The sequence below is a fragment of the Myxine glutinosa genome, chromosome 2, assembly GCF_964187855.1.
Source record: "Myxine glutinosa chromosome 2, kmMyxGlut1.1, whole genome shotgun sequence".
NCBI lineage: Eukaryota > Metazoa > Chordata > Myxini > Myxiniformes > Myxinidae > Myxine > Myxine glutinosa.
In genome coordinates this window covers 9620289-9636770 of record NC_136262.1, presented here as the reverse complement: position 1 = coordinate 9636770, position 16482 = coordinate 9620289, and the positions used below count along the sequence as shown (strand labels likewise).

At 43.9% G+C, this 16482-nt stretch overlaps 1 protein-coding gene across 3 annotated transcripts in view; it reads left to right on the top strand.

Moving 5' to 3' along the window:
* CNOT10 (CCR4-NOT transcription complex subunit 10) overlaps positions 1–15823 on the top strand; it is a 160285-nt gene extending 144462 nt beyond the window's left edge. For all 3 annotated transcript variants that reach the window (XM_068108758.2, XM_068108756.2, XM_068108757.2), the window contains exons 18-19: positions 3528–3603; positions 15260–15823. In XM_068108758.2, the coding sequence (XP_067964859.2) occupies positions 3528–3603; positions 15260–15405 (222 nt within the window). In that variant the 3' untranslated portion in view covers positions 15406–15823. The remainder of the gene's footprint in view (positions 1–3527; positions 3604–15259) is intronic.
* Positions 15824–16482: the final 659 nt, after the last annotated feature.

Genomic DNA, 16482 nt, shown 5'->3' with positions numbered 1-16482 from the left:
GTACACACATACGCAACCGAATGCCTAACCCTGCTTTTCACTTCACGAGCGCAGGGTAACAAGACTGATAGTCTAACAGCAGCATAGCCGGATTTGTTTGATACTTTAGTTGAAGAGGATAGTATGACCTCGGTGGGGATACCAGATAGCAAATAATATAAGTATTAAAAATTTTTGACTTTAGGCATGTACAGCCAGTTCGTGAATGACTTGGGTAAAAAGCAGCGAATGGCAAACAATGATCCCATAAATTCCACATTCCTGTGCCACCTTCAATCGAACATCAGGCATTGACAGCAGGTTCTCTATATTTTCATTCCAAACAGCATCATTCGTCATTCCAATCACAAATTAATACAATGGTATCAATATATCAAAATATCATGTTAAATCACGATTGTATTGAGATATTATCAAACCAGCGAATCGTCATCATCTGTTCCCTTCCGGATTCGGGAGCAAGGTCCATGTCAATCACATTTCAAAATAATAATTGTATTGAGGAATTTTTGTAACCTCCTACCTTCCTTACGACACCCACTGGGTCCCAAAACGCTCAACTGAAGGTTGTTACATTTCCTTTTAGTAAAATATGCAACTATAATGGTTACTAAATGCTGTCCCCTGTCATGTGACCAGATCCTCAGCTCTGATTGGTGTACGTTTTTGGGGACATGCATATGGACAAATGCTGTTCTAGACGGCATTACCCTGTGGGCTACGCTGTAAAAAAATCTTTCCCACTCTGGTCAAATCGAGTCGAACTCTTTTAGCCACAAGGAGTATCCTTCTGTTACAGGAACTAGGGCATGCCCGTACTATATATATATCTAAAATTATATCCCCCCCCTCTATTTACATGAAATGGTTTGGTCCAAAGCGAACGGCTTGCGAGTACGGTGACAATCCCCCCCCTCTATTTACATGAAATGGTTTGGTCCAACGCGAACGGCTTGCGAGTACGGTGACAATCCCCCCCCTCTATTTACATGAAATGGTTTGGTCCAAAGCGAACGGCTTGCGAGTACGGTGACAATCCCCCCCCCCCCCCCTCTATTTACATGAAATGGTTTGGTCCAAAGCGAACGGCTTGCGGAGTTTGGTAAAGAAATCGCCATAGCGTGCACAAACGCGCAGGAAAGCGAAAGAATCGCAAATTAGTTTTAATTAGTTTTAAAACATAGTTTAACGCCAACATAGTTTGCCAACGTGAAATAAATGAATACGCTCTCAAATGTGCCGTCCGAGGCAGAGTCTGTTCGCCACGTTCGGCACACGTGATAGCTCGCTGCTCTCTGATTGGTTGAATCGTTTTTTGGACATAGCTCGGTAACTACTTCTCCGATTAATATGAAACCTTGAAAAGGCACATCCTCGGGTCCCCAGCAATATACCTGGCAAGTTTAAAGTATATCGGACCCGTGGTTGTCGAGAAACAGCGGTCACAGACATACAGAGATTACTGGAATTATAGATAGACTAGGGCATGCCCATACTATATATATATCTAAAATTATATCCCCCCCCTCTATTTACATGAAATGGTTTGGTCCAAAGCGAACGGCTTGCGAGTACGGTGACAATCCCCCCCCTCTATTTACATGAAATGGTTTGGTCCAAAGCGAACGGCTTGCGAGTACGGTGACAATCCCCCCCCCCCCCCCCTCTATTTACATGAAATGGTTTGGTCCAAAGCGAACGGCTTGCGGAGTTTGGTAAAGAAATCGCCATAGCGTGCACAAACGCGCAGGAAAGCGAAAGAATCGCAAATTAGTTTTAATTAGTTTTAAAACATAGTTTAACGCCAACATAGCGGCAACATAGTTTGCCAACGTGAAATAAATGAATACGCTCTCAAATGTGCCGTCCGAGGCAGAGTCTGTTCGGCACGTTCGGCACACGTGATAGCTCGCTGCTCTCTGATTGGTTGAATCGTTTTTTGGACATAGCTCGGTAACTACTTGTCCGATTAATTTCAAACCTTGAAAAGGCACATCCTCGGGTCCCCAGCAATATACCTGGCAAGTTTCAAGTATATCGGACCCGTGGTTGTCGAGAAACAGCGGTCACAGACAAACAAACAAACACACACACAGACACACAGACACACACACACACACACACACACACACACACACAGATTGCTGGAATTATAGATAGATGAATGAATGAATGATCGTTTTAAGGCCATTTTCCCCGCTGGAGCGGGGGTTAGCCGTGCGGGCCCCATGACAATCATGGTTCCCTGTTTGAGGCAATGTTTTTTTTTATGGCCGGATGCCCTTCCTGACGCCAACCCTTGGTCGCCTCTTACGATGCGCAGGGATACGGTGAACCTATTCTAAACCAGGGTACACACCGGGAGACCGGGGTACACACCAACTGTGGTGTTACAGGAACTGCATGCAATTGATGTAAAGTTTTTTTCTGTGATTTCTATTATTTCTCTGCCCAACCCCCCCTCCCAAATCTTTTGCTGTGGATGTATGACTCATGGCCTCGTATGTAATTGGTCAGTATTTAGAAGTTACTAAATTTGTAAACTTTCTAGAAGATCTTTACAAAGCATGTATGAGGATCCTAGGATCCTGGGTTCGAATCCCGGTCAATCGCTGAATTAACGCCAGGGGGGTTGACTCAGCCTGTCATCCTTCCGAGGTCGGCTAATTGAGTACCAGTTCACTGGTAATTCCCTGTTTGTCGTTAAAGGCGGCAAAAAAGGGTTGGCGTCAGGAAGGGCATCCGGCCGTAAAACATTGCTTCAAAAAGGGGACCGAAAAACAACAACAACGACGGTTCCCGAAAAAGGCCAACCCCCGCTTTGTGGGGAAAAATGGCCTCTAAAGGTGTTTTTTTTTTTGTTTTTTTATGAGCTTTTGAGCTTTGCACACATCCGCTACAGGCCTAAAGGGTTTGATCGTTTGAAATAGTCTTTGTGATTTTTTTTTTTTTTTTTTTTTTTTTTTTTTAACCATCCACATGGTCGTACAAAGCAGATGACAGTTTGTTTTCTTCTAAAGATCACAAGCTCCATGTTCGCAGTCAAAATTAAATCTCAGACCACACAAGCTTGGTGGTGACCTCTTGAATTTGAATGCATGTCCTTCGCAACTGTGGTATTTTGTTTGACCAATTCAAATCCTCGTGTTTGCTCGTCATCGAGAACAAACCTGGACTCTGACTACAAATTACACATGGAAAATACCGAAGTTTAATATTTGATATGTTCACCCTCGCTCCATTCACTTTCTCCTTCCACCGGTCTCTTCCCAACCTCTCTCTCCTCCTTTTTATTTCTCCTATTGTCTCCTTTTTCCACTTTCTCATCGGCCCTCCTGTTTCTCCTCTTGCCCCCATTCACCTGTGCCCTGGGTGTATAAAATGTAGATGATCCATATTTTTTGCCATAATAGTATTGCTCGCTTGTCGTTTTGCAAAAGGACTGCATGATGGAGATTGAGTGTTTTTTCCATTGTTTATCCAGCCCAGGTGTGTGGAAAATGCCAACATGCCTTTGTTTCTTGTAGGCCTGCACGATGGTCTTACCGACAGATGTTCCACCTGAAGCCATACTGCTCGCTGTCTACTTGGAACTACAGAGTGGTAAGATCGCTCTTCTCTCGACCATTTATTTCAACAACTCGCATCTCCACTTGTATCGCTTTACACCTTCTCATCTCATCAACACATCGACACATTGCTACTTGTATCCACTCCCATACTGATTTGCCGTTCCGCTTGCGTCCACCTAAGACAACTCACCCCTCTGGTTGTTTTTCAAATGTTTATGTTTAAAAACCACTTCTAAACATGGGGAATATTTTCGGTGGATACAACTGGAGACGAAAGCTGAAAGCTGAGAGATGAGTCGGAATATGTGAGTGGAAACAGTTGATTGGAACCAAATGGTGTTTATTTTAATTTATTTTCGTCATTCATTACCACTTCATCTATCTATAATTCCAGCAATCTCTGTGTGTCTGTGTGTCTGTGTGTCTGTGTGTGTGTTTGTCTGTGACCGCTGTTTCTCGACAACCACGGGTCCGATATACTTGAAACTTGCCAGGTATATTGCTGGGGACCCGAGGATGTGCCTTTTCAAGGTTTCATATTAATCGGACAAGTACTTACCGAGCTATGGCGATTTCTTTACCAAACACTGCAAGCCGTTCGCTTTGGACCAAACCATTGCATGTAAATAGAGGGGGGGGTTCTGTGGTCGTTGCGAATGGACCAAACCATTCATGTAAATAGAGGGGGGGGGGTTCTGTGGTCGTTACTGCCACGTGGTTTCAAAGTTTTTTTTTGTTGTTGTTGTTTGCACGCATGTTTTTTTCACCCACGTACGGGCACGCCCTAGGATGTTTACACACACACACCCCTACACAAATTTTTTTTTTTTTTTTTTTTGGCAAGGAACGGGCACCCACGTACGGGCACGTCCTAGCTTATATATAGTACGGGCATGCCCTAGTCTATCTATAATTCCAGTAATCTCTGTGTGTTTGTTTGTTTGTACGTTTGTACGTTTGTTTGTCTGTGACCGCTGTTTCTCGACAACCACGGGTCCGATATACTTTAAACTTGCCAGGTATATTGCTGGGGACCCGAGGATGTGCCTTTTCAAGGTTTCATATTAATCGGACAATTACTTACCGAGCTATGTCCAAAAAACGATTCAACCAATCAGAGAGCAGCGAGCTATCGCGTGTGCTGAACGTGGCGAACACACTCTGCCTCGGATGGCACATTTGAGAGCGTATTCATTTATTTCCCGTCGGCAAACTATGTTGGCGCTATGTTGGCGTTAAACGATGTTTTAAAACTAATTAAAACCCCGGGGGGATTGTCACTGTACTCGCAAGCCGTTCGCCGTTCGCTTTGGCGTTGCGAATGGACCAAAACATTTCATGAACCAAACCATTTCATGTAAAGCGTTCGCCGTTCGCTTTGGCGTTGCGAATGAACCAAAACATTTCATGAACCAAACCATTTCATGTAAATAGAGGGGGGGATATAATTTTAGATATAGATATAGTACGGGCATGCCCTAGTTTTTACAAATGGGAGGTTAGAGGGTAATGGTCCTTTATCCAGGGAAGTTCACAAATTTCTGTCCTGCTTGAAAGAGAAGAGAAGAGTGGTGGTTGTGGAAAAATCAATGCGTTTTTAGGATCGTTCTGTTAAAGCTTGAAGTTCCTCTAGATTTGTCTTCCTCTCTCTCAACGATACTCCGCACATCCACCGAACCATTCGCATTTCCACCCTTTCCAGCCTTCGTTGCTGCTCTACGTTCATTACCCATGTCTCGCTCCCATAAATCATAGCACTTCTCACACATGCAGCATACACCTTTCCCAGAATAAATCGATCAATAAATCAGATCAGCAGAACAATAAATCGATCTCCCAGAAGTTGTACAAATCATTCTAAAATATGCCAATTCGCTGTGTTGTAATACATTATGAAACCTCTAGTCACCATAGATGTGTGGGGAATGTGTTGAAACCCTTGTCTGTTTCTTTGTGGGAAGAAATGAGCTGAAACGTGATGGTTGTACTCAGGGTGTTCATGGTAAAGTTATTTGTTGGGATCCCATCAAAGAAAGAGCTGTTTTTGCCCAATAGAATGGCAGTGCTTTGTTGTTGTATATGAATAATAACCACCTGAAATTGGGAAAACGAAAACAATAAATCAAGTGGCCTATGATCTCACCACCATTAGTGGTGGTGTAAAAGTTGGGTCACCATACGTCCGTTTTTAACTCAACTGGACTGCCGTCCAGTTGAGTTCATCACATACTGAACTCTCCGGCATCCGTCGTCATCGTCGTCGTCATCATCATCGTCGTCTGTCGTCTGTCGTCTGACGTCCGTTAACTTTTCGACGTTAACACTCCAGCGTCCACAAATATCAACCGATTCTGATCAAACTTGACATGCAGCATCCTTACCCCAAGGACCAGGTTGGTATTACATTTCAGCCCGATCCGTTGAAAAATGGCGGACTTAGGCGACCATTTTGTTTTTGGTCATGAAAACGACGTTAACACTCTCGCGTCCACAAATATTAACAGATTTTTTAATCAAACTTAGAATGTTTAACCCTTACCACATAAGGTAGGTTGCTATTGCATTCCAACCCGATCCATCACAAAATGGCCGCCATAGGCCGCCATATTGTTTTCAGCTCCGAAACGACATTAAGACTTTAACGTCCACAAATATTTATGGATTTTGATCAAACTTGGTGTGTGAGACTCTTACCACACAAGGTAGGTTGCTATCGCATGTCAACCCGATCTGTCACAAAATGGCCGCCATAGGCCGGCATATTTTTTTCAGCTCTTAAGAAAAGCACAAGAATTTAAAGTCGTCCAGTCAGTTCAGTTGAGTTCTGCTTCCCTGGAAGCTCTAGTTTAAATAAATAGTTGGAATTCTTGTTTTTACCTTATTTAAACGGTTAAACCATTGTTGTACATTTCCTTGCGGTGATAAAATGCTGTAATGTAATGTTTGGACCCGTAAAGTTTGGTACACATCTGTAATATGTCATGGCATAATGGACGTGTTCGAACATCACGCGTCCACTTCCTGTCCAACCTCAGTGTGAGCCCAGTGGCCTGCTGTCCACAATTCAGTGTCTTTTCTGAGTCCGTATACACTGCTCACAATAAGTTTGGGATATTGGCAGGTTCTTCGGTGTGGTTGATTTTGTGTATTAATTATGTTGAAAAAAGTTGTTGGTCCTAATTCTATGGTTATTAATGAGTGTGAAAAAACACAGCATTCTTGATTTCAATACCGTAACCCTAACCCCGATAAAAAAATTAACTCACTCCCACAATATCCCTAACTTATTGTGAGTAGTGTACATTTGTTTGATCATCTTATTTACAATTCCAAAATGAAAGTGTAAATTCGCTGTAGAACTAAAGACGAAACTCCTGTGTTTTTGAAGTGGTCGAGAAGAATGGGAAGCTGAGTGCTTGGTATGTGGAGCTGGTACGTACGTCTCTGTGGCAAATAAAGATGCTGTTGATTTACAATCTCATGTGGACTTGGACAAACACAATTTCCAGAAAAAAAAAATTTTCGACTGGAAGAACGGCGGTTTGCACTCAAAATTAATTGAGGTGCTAAGACGTTGCATTGTGCAGCCGCAGCTTGAAGGGGAAGATCATGGGAACCAACACTTTCAAGAGCATCCCACTGTTTCTGCTTGTAAATGAAGCCAGAGAACCACTTGAACAGGGGGCCCTGAATACCAAGGACTACTTATAAATCACGGCAGGATACCAGACTGACAATATCAGACTCGAGAGATTGAAGGGAAGAACGAACATACACAGTGATCCCACCACCACTGGTGTGGAATTCCACCCACTCAAAGCAGAGGAAACTATAACTGCGGAGACACGCAAAAGAGTCCGAGACATCCTGTGAAATAAATATTTCCGTGAGATGTAATACTTGGGTTATATTAACTGCAGCAGCCGAGATGGACGACAACTCTGGGAAGTTGGAGCGCGGATCTCTGATGATGGTCGAGTTGAATTCTGCCATTTCCAGTAGAACCTGCCTCCTGCATCCGACACCTCCGGGATCTGACAATGTTATCATAACAAAATGCTTACACTGCATCCCATGGTTAGCATTAAGGTCACAGCATGTTAATAGGTTAGCATTAAGGTCACAGGATGTTAATAGGTTAGCATTAAGGTCACAGCGTATCAATAGGTTTGCATTAAGGTCACAGCGTGTTAATAGGTTTGCATTTAGGTCACAGCATGTTAATATGTTTGCATTAAGGTCACTGCGTGTTAATAGGTTTGCATTAAGGTCACAGCGTGTTAATAGGTTTGCATTAAGGTCACAGCATGTTAATAGGTTTGCATTAAGGTCACAGTGTGTTAATCGGTTTGCATTGAGGTCACAGCATGTTAATAGGTTTGCATTGAGGTCACAGCACGTTAATAGGTTTGCATTATTGTCACAGCATGTTGATAGGTTTGCATTAAGGTCACAGCGTGTTAATAGGTTTGCATTGAGGTCACAACGTGTTAATTGGTTTGCATTGAGGTCACAACGTGTTAATAGGTTTGCATTGAGGTCACAACGTGTTGATACGATTGCATTATGTTCACTGCGTGCTAATAGGTTTGCATTAAGGTCACAGCGTGTTAATGGGTTTGCATTATGGTCACTGCGTGCTAATATGTTTGTGCGTGAAAGATTCAGATTAAAGGAAGAAATAAAATCAGGGTAACTGACTCAGACCAATTTGTTCATCGTGGTAAGATAATGCGGTAGAGGGAAATGTTCTTCAAAATGAAGTTTTAAAATGGAACTAGAATAAGAATCCTAACAAAAACAATAGGCTTCCCACCTGTCGGCTTGGAAAGTTAATAACTTTTATTGAGGATGGAAGTAAAAAGGCAAGATGGAATTGGACTGTGACTGATGCGCTACAATTAATCTCTTCTCCTTTTTTTAGGTCACGCAATTTTGCACATTTTGTAACTTGGATAATTTTCCACCGAAGCATTTAAATCGTCGGGCCCACCACTGAAGAAACATGTTTTCATACCCTGCTGCTCAGTCCGGTATTTCCGTGAAGTCCCAGCAGGTCACGTTGACCTTTAGGAAAACTTGTTGGGAGGCATTCTCCTCTGGTTCTTCAAGTTCGTCAAAATTTGAGCCATGCATAGACCACGTCGGACCAGAACGATGCTACTCGTATGTTTACACGGTGCTGATGCTTTGAATTTACACTTTGTCTCCACATCGCCACTCGTTAGCGTCTCCTGCACGACAACAACAGTGTTCTTGGCACACATCGAAATAAGATGATTAAAATATCTGGAGGAGGCAAATTTCCAGGCCTGCCTGGTGATGATAAACAGGTTTTTTCCCGTTTCTATTAAAAACCCTTTTATCGAGCCTTGTGTAGTCATTGGGTAGGTTCACAGTGACCCGTGCTGGACATACATTTGATAAATACTTTGATTTATTGTCCTGTTGTTTTTGCCTACGACATCCTGGTGTTGGTGTTGGGCTGGCGGCTAGGGTGCCGGCTTAGGATCCTAGGATCCTGGGTTCGAATCCCGGTCGATCGCTGAATTAACGCCAGGGGGTTGACTCAGCCTGTCATCCTTCCGAGGTCGGCTAATTTGAGTACCAGTTCACTGGTAATTCCCTGCTTGTCGTAAAAGGCGACAAAAAGGGTTGGCGGCAGGAAGGGCATCCGGCCGTAAAACATTGCTTCAAAAAGGGGACCGAAAAACAACAACTACCACGGTCCCCGAAAAAGGCCAACCCCCGCTTTGCGGGGAAAAATGGCCTCTAAAGGTGGTTATTTTATTTTATTTTATCCTGGATGCTGCTCGGTTATCTATGTCATACACCTTATTTTCATTTTTTTTATTTTTATTTTTAGTTTATTGCGGCCCAGTATAACGACAAGTCCATGAAATGCATGTTAACCAGAATGCAATTCGGTAGAGCGCATACATCCTCCAGACTGAAAAGGTTAGGTTTACATTTTTTTTCCCCACTGACAGGTCGGATCTGCATCCGGACATGAACTAAAATCGAATCGGCCTGTTCCTGTCACCTAACCACTCGTCCACCTAGTTTTGTCATAACTCATCCACAACTTTGTGAAATATCATGCTATATGTCATTTTTGGCCCTATCTCTCAATGGTGAAGAATCACTAAAAGATAAAAAATAAATTCGTATCTGGATCCGGATCTTCACCAAATCTAATAATTCCGTCCTTGTTACACACCCAACCTGCCCACCACGTTTTGGCTGAATCCGTCCATCATTTTTTGAGATGTCCTGCTAACAGACAGACGCAGACAGACGCAGGCAGACGGGGGTGAAAACATAACCTCAGTCCATCTTCGGTGCCGGAGGTAATAACAGCTGGACTCCACTGCACACCGAGAGGCTTTGAATATGTAATAAAATGCGGAAATGCCGATTTATTCTACTTGTGTAAATAATAATTGATTTACAACTCCAGTGTACTTTTTGTGTGATCCATTTTAAATACAAATGAAACCATTTTTAACTTGACAAGAAAGGACATCTTTCAAAATGGATGCTGTGTGTCTTGTCGTCCAAGATGAGTAAATTTGCTGCAACTTTTTATTGAATATTTATCATAATTTATCTATGCCTGAATATTTATCATAATCGGTTGATATTGTTACCGTCGCGGATTTTGGGGGTCTACTACGAGGGGGAGCCTCGATTCCTCCCGGACTACGGGACTTGGAAGTCACCGAGCGTGGATCACTCTGTGATCCGGCGGGTTGCTAATCAATCGCGAACACCAATTAGTCCATCAAATCCCCCGTGTCCTCCATCTGACTACCGTTTACCTGGGGTGACGTAGCTTTCTAACAGGGTTTGACGCCCTCGGTGCGTACTGATCTTATCTTGTGTTAATCAAATGCAGCCCAGCGAAGCTGCCAGTACACACCAGCTACACACCAGCTAATCAGTAGGGAAGAACGTTCTGACTAATCACTAGTGAGGACAATGCCACACCAATGAAGGAAAAGACATCACAAGCAGATTGGAAGAACAAGTGTATGGGGGTTTATTTACAAATGGGTGGCTAAGAAAAGCATGTGGTACATTCAAAGCAATGGTGTATTGTATGGACAGCAGACAAGACACTTTCTGGACCGGTCCACAGCTCTGAGCTCCATACTTACCATTGGGTGGATGTGTTGTGCCGCACGTTCGTGGCGTGAACATCCGCCCAAGATCAGGATAGCATGAGAGGCAGCTGGAGGGCCGCTGCTATTGATTGGAAGGCATTGGAGTGTTAGAGCACGTTTGGGCCATGCCCGTAGCGAGGCTTTGCTGAAGCTCCACATTTAACATGGGGGCAGACTTGGCTTGTTCCACGTTTGTCGCACGAACGTGCGCCAAGGACCTGGATAGCATTGGAGGCAGCCAGAGGGCCGCAGCTATTGATTGGAATGCAGGGAGTGTTAGCACATGTTTGTGCCATGCCCACAGCGAGGCTTTGCAGATCATCGCCCAGGAAGCTCAAGCGCCATTGCATCACAGCGTTTTGTAAGAGATTAGTTGTAACTGCGATGTTCAGGCAGATCTCCAAAGATTTGCGGTGGTCAAGTGTTGGGTATCTTGTCGGTGAGTAGTGATTGAAGTGGTGTGGTTAAATGTTGAGCAATTAAAGTGTGAGGTTGGTCGTTGTCTGGTGGGGAAGGACTAATTTTTGTTTGGTAGCATAGAGGTTGTTGATAGTCTGGTGGTGAGTCAATTGTGGTTGATGTAGCGTGTCGCATGAATTGGGTTTTTGGCGCAATATACAAATTAGGCAAATGCAATGCTGATGTGCACTGGTGCCTGCTGGGACGCCACGCTGGTGCCTGCTGGGACGCCACGCTGGTGCCTGCTGGGACGCCACGCTGGTGCCTGCTGGGACGCCACGCTGGTGCCTGCTGGGACGCCACGCTGGTGCCTGCTGGGACGCCACGCTGGTGCCTGCTGGGACGCCACGCTGGTGCCTGCTGGGACGCCACGCTGGTGCCTGCTGGGACGGCCACGCTGGTGCCTGCTGGGACGGCCACGCTGGTGCCTGCTGGGACGGCCACGCTGGTGCCTGCTGGGACGGCCACGCTGGTGCCTGCTGGGACGGCCACGCTGGTGCCTGCTGGGACGGCCACGCTGGTGCCTGCTGGGACGGCCACGCTGGTGCCTGCTGGGACGGCCACGCTGGTGCCTGCTGGGACACCACACTGCTCTTCTGGGCAGCTGGACGATCATAGCGCTGTTTTTTAAGATCGATGAAAATGAGAAAAGAGAGAAGCCCGAGATAATCCCTTTGCAACGCACATTACCCTGGAAAACCACGACACATAAGGGAGGTTTGTCTGGAACATTTAATAAACTCCAATACATTCAGAACTCCGCTGCCCGTCTACTCACCCATTCCCGGACCCGTGACCACATCACCTGGGGTGACGTAGCTTTCTAACAGGGTTTACAGGGTACAGGGTACAGGGTACAGGTAACAGGGTTTACAGGGTTTACAGGGTAAGAGAGTCCTTTACAAGCTTCACTGGCTCCCCATCTCCCAGAGAATCCAGTACAAAATCCTCCTCTTGACCTACAAAGCCCTCCATAACCTGGCCCCATCCTACCTGGCTGACCTCCTCTCCAGACACACTCCCACCCGCAACCTCCGCTCTGCTGGTACCAACCTCCTGACCCCCCCCCCCCCCCCCCCATCCGGACCAAATTCAGATCCTGGGGGGACAGGGCCTTCTCCATCGCTGCTCCCACCCTCTGGAACTCACTACCTCACACCATCAGAGACTCCTCCTCACTCACCACATTCAAAACATCACTCAAGACCCACCTGTTCAGCACTGCATTCAACATTCAACCCACAGCATTTAACCCCTGACTATCACTTCTCCTTCTCCCTCCTTTTGCTTTAAATATTTCCCTATTGATTCTTGTCTTTTTGCAATTGTTGTTTTCATGTTTTGTTATGCATTATGTTTTGCACTCTGTCAAAGCGCCTTTGGGCTTCATGAAAAGCGCTATACAAAATAAATGAATTATTATTATTATAATAACGCTGATTGTCTGGAACATTTAATAACGAAATAACTAACAAGGGAACCTCGATGTTGTTTGTGATTGCCTGGCAAATGACGGTTCCCCAGAACCATCACAATATTGTAGTATCTATTCTTAAACATTCCTTTATTGTCCACCGTCCCTCCTATTAAAAAAAAAAAAAAACACCTTTAGAGGCCATTTTTCCCCGCAAGCGGGGGTTGGCCTCTTTCGGGAACTGTGGTAGTTGTTTTTCGGTCCCCTTTTTGAAGCAATGTTTTACGGCCGGATGCCCTTCCTGACGCCAACCCTTTTTGCCGCCTTTAACGACAAGCAGGAAATTACCAGTGAACTGGTACTCAATTAGCCGACCTCAGAAGGATGACAGGCTGAGTCAACCCCCCTGGCGTTAATTCAGCGATCGACCGGGTTTCGAAGCCAGGATCCTAGGATCCTAAGCTGACACCCTAGCCGCTAGCCCAACACCAGGGTTTGGGAGGGGGAGTCAGGGGGAAATCCCCTCCTATAGTCAGGGGGAAATCCAGTTGAACCCCTTCAAAAAACAAGTCATAGAGGTTTTTGCATTTTTGGCATCCTTGGGACTTCTAGTCAACATTTCTGGATGATAACATTAAATTTAGGCGGTGGCATTTTTTTTATTTGCGTATTTTCAAAATTGCTGCCACCCGCATCTAGCAAAAACAACCACTAGGACATCTCAGCAACTAATGGGTTGATTTTGTTGGTTTTACTATCAAATTATAGGTTTCCTAGGTTGCTGAATCGATTTGTGAGGTGACCGAAGCATTTCAAGGTCAAGATCACATGGTCAATGTGATATGTGACCCCAAAAAGATGAAAAATAGAAGGTTTCAGCATTTTATAGGCCAGTTCTGATGATTTTTTTTTTTACCAGATATTAGGTCCATGGGCATATAAGTAGATTAACCAGGGTGTTTTGAGTGACTTGAAGTCAAGGTCAAATAGTAATGGTCAATTTCAAAGCCTGTTTGGTTTCATATTGGGCCACAGAAGACACGACACGGAAATATCAAATCTCAAATTTAATGCAAACACTTACAAAAGAGGTAATATAGCGACCACTTTACTATTCTACAAATTTATGCCACAATTGTTAATAGATGTTGTACTGATATTAGTTTATGAGTCTATACTGGCATCATCACCATCCTCATCACCCTCATCTTCTATGTTTGATCTCTTGGTCAGTGGATTGAGACACAGTTGGCCAGCTTCACAGGCACAGAACACTGTGCAACCGATGAGGCTACATTTGCAATTTCCACCCTTAGAAGCAGATTTTTCACATCCACACCGTACCATTTCAAGGATCTCATCAAGGGCCAGTTTTGTTCCTTGTGTGATGGTGCAGGGTTTCAGGACAGAGCCGTCTTGCTCCCATCCATGGTCTTTTGGACTGAGTTGTGGTGGTATGCCGGACATGGCTGTCAGCCAGTGCGCCACTTGGTAGTGCGCTCTCTTGATATTTTCTGTTACTGCTTCAGTTGTAGGTGGTAGACTACACAACTTGATAGATGTGCCAGCTCCTGTTTTATGAAAGGGGTGGAGTACATACTGTGCATACTATGCGACTATATACTATGTAATATAATATAATATACATATATATTATTATACAGAGGATATAATATACATACTATGCGACTCCAACACTCTGCAAAGGAACTTTTGTTTGGTAAAAGATTATACAAACCCATTCATTGATTGATGCCGTTTTTTGTTTCCAGGTTATAAAATGACCTTGACCTCAACACTATGACCTTGACCATGAATTGCATCAGTGAAGTGGTAAATGAACGCAATACCTTAAAACATAAACTTAAGTAGCAATTGAGTTAATCAAAATTTAAAAATAACTGGCCATGTCATTTTATTGGTTTGGGGGTCAAAATTGACATAAACATTGACCTTGTACAAGTGACCTTGACCTTGAAATACTTCGGTCACCTCACAAATCGATTCAGCAACCTGGGAAACCTATAATTTGATAGTAAAATCAACCCATTAGTTGCTGAGATGTGCTTGTGGTTGTTTTGCTAGATGTGGGTGGCAGCCATTTTGAAAATACGCAAATTTTTAAAATGCCACCGCCTAAATTTAATGTTATCATCCAGAAATGTTGACTAGGGGTCCCAAGGATGCCAAAAATACAAAAACCTCTATGACTTGTTTTTTGAAGGGGTTTCATTGGATTTTGCATGTTTTCCCCCTGACTACTACAAGGATGAGGGACATTAAAATGAGCTCCGACCATCCGACCATCCGATCATCCGATCATCCATCTCATGTACTTTTGTGTTCGCAATATTTCAAAAACTGTTCAGGATTTAACTTTCATATGGCACAGATCTATTCTGCATACCACCCAAAAGGTGTGGGACCTAGAGTATCAGCTTCTTGTTTTCTTGCATCAAGACCCACAGATATAAATTAAAAAATAATAAAAAAATTCTGATATCTTAGGGCTTAGAAATTTATAATGCTGATTTTTTTTTTTTCATAGGCTTTTGATTTCAAGTCTTATTTGAGGATACCCACACGTACTTGTTTCTGATTACCTAATTCTCTTTTACCTGTATCCTGTAATGATTTTCAACCTGCAGGCAACCCCCAGCAAGCTTTGCAGATTATCAAGCGGAACCAGCTGATGCCTCCACCGATAAAAGTGCAGGAGCTGAGGAAGAAGCCCTTAGCACATTTTCAGCCAAGTCAGACAAATGTGCCGTTCACAACACTACAACGGAAATGAGAGAAGAGCAGACATCCATGGCTAACTACTGTACAACTGTTAACGTCGTGCTGCCACTTGTACATTGGAGTTTGCCCGAAACTCCTGAATAATGGTGTCATGCTTATTTTGTATATGACTGTATTTATGCAAGGATTCGTGCACCTTGCAGGTGGCAAGAGAGTTGTGATGCTGTGTTGTCATGGTTTCTTGGTGGTGCGGAGGTTGGAGCCTTCATTTCAGCGTGCGATGTGCTCCTTCACTGTCCGAACTTTGGTCACAGCGAAACACTTAAGACTGGAATGGTCTTCGATGGAGAGTAATTGGACAATGGGAGATGATCGCATGTCACTATGGCTGGCAAAGAGGTAGTGAATGCTGCGTTTGCTGTTGTTGTGGCAACAACCGGTAAAAGCAATACAATAAACTGTTAAGAGTCGTCCCAGTTTTGTCCACAATTTTACTTTTGTCTAATTTCTAATTGCCTTGCTGCCATCTCGTTAGTAATTGAACTGGCGCCATCTAATTGTAATTTTCTTGCTGCCAGGTACAGTGGGGTGCAAAAATATGAGTCCACTTTAATCGATGTCAAGCTTTCTTAAATTATGATTTCAAATACAAATTTATCGTAACATTGAAGATGTGTATCCATATTCCATAAAAACCTCCGTCACCAAAGAAAGGTGTTCGAAGGATATGTTACCTTGTTTATTACTTGCTGGAATAGATTCCGGCAAGTATGTTGGTTGGTTGGTTAGTCTCTCTGTTTGTGCGCAGTACTACGTCTACATCGTTGCACATAGCATGGCCATACTTTACACACATATTTGCATTGTCCTGGAATAGACTGTGTCCAATTTTTAACTCTCGGCCCAAGGTCAAGCTCAAGGTCACCCAAAACGTGAAAATCGTTAGATTTTAATCTTACAGCCGCCATGTTGGTGCTCGCCGTCACTGCGATGTGAAGCGAAACACGCCTCGGAGCTGTCGCATTCACAATCGCTATGTCGTATGCACTCCCGATACGTGTTTCCTTCATTGTAATAACTACCAAGTCAACAGTTAAAAGGATTTTGAGCCGATTGGTGTTATGGCCTT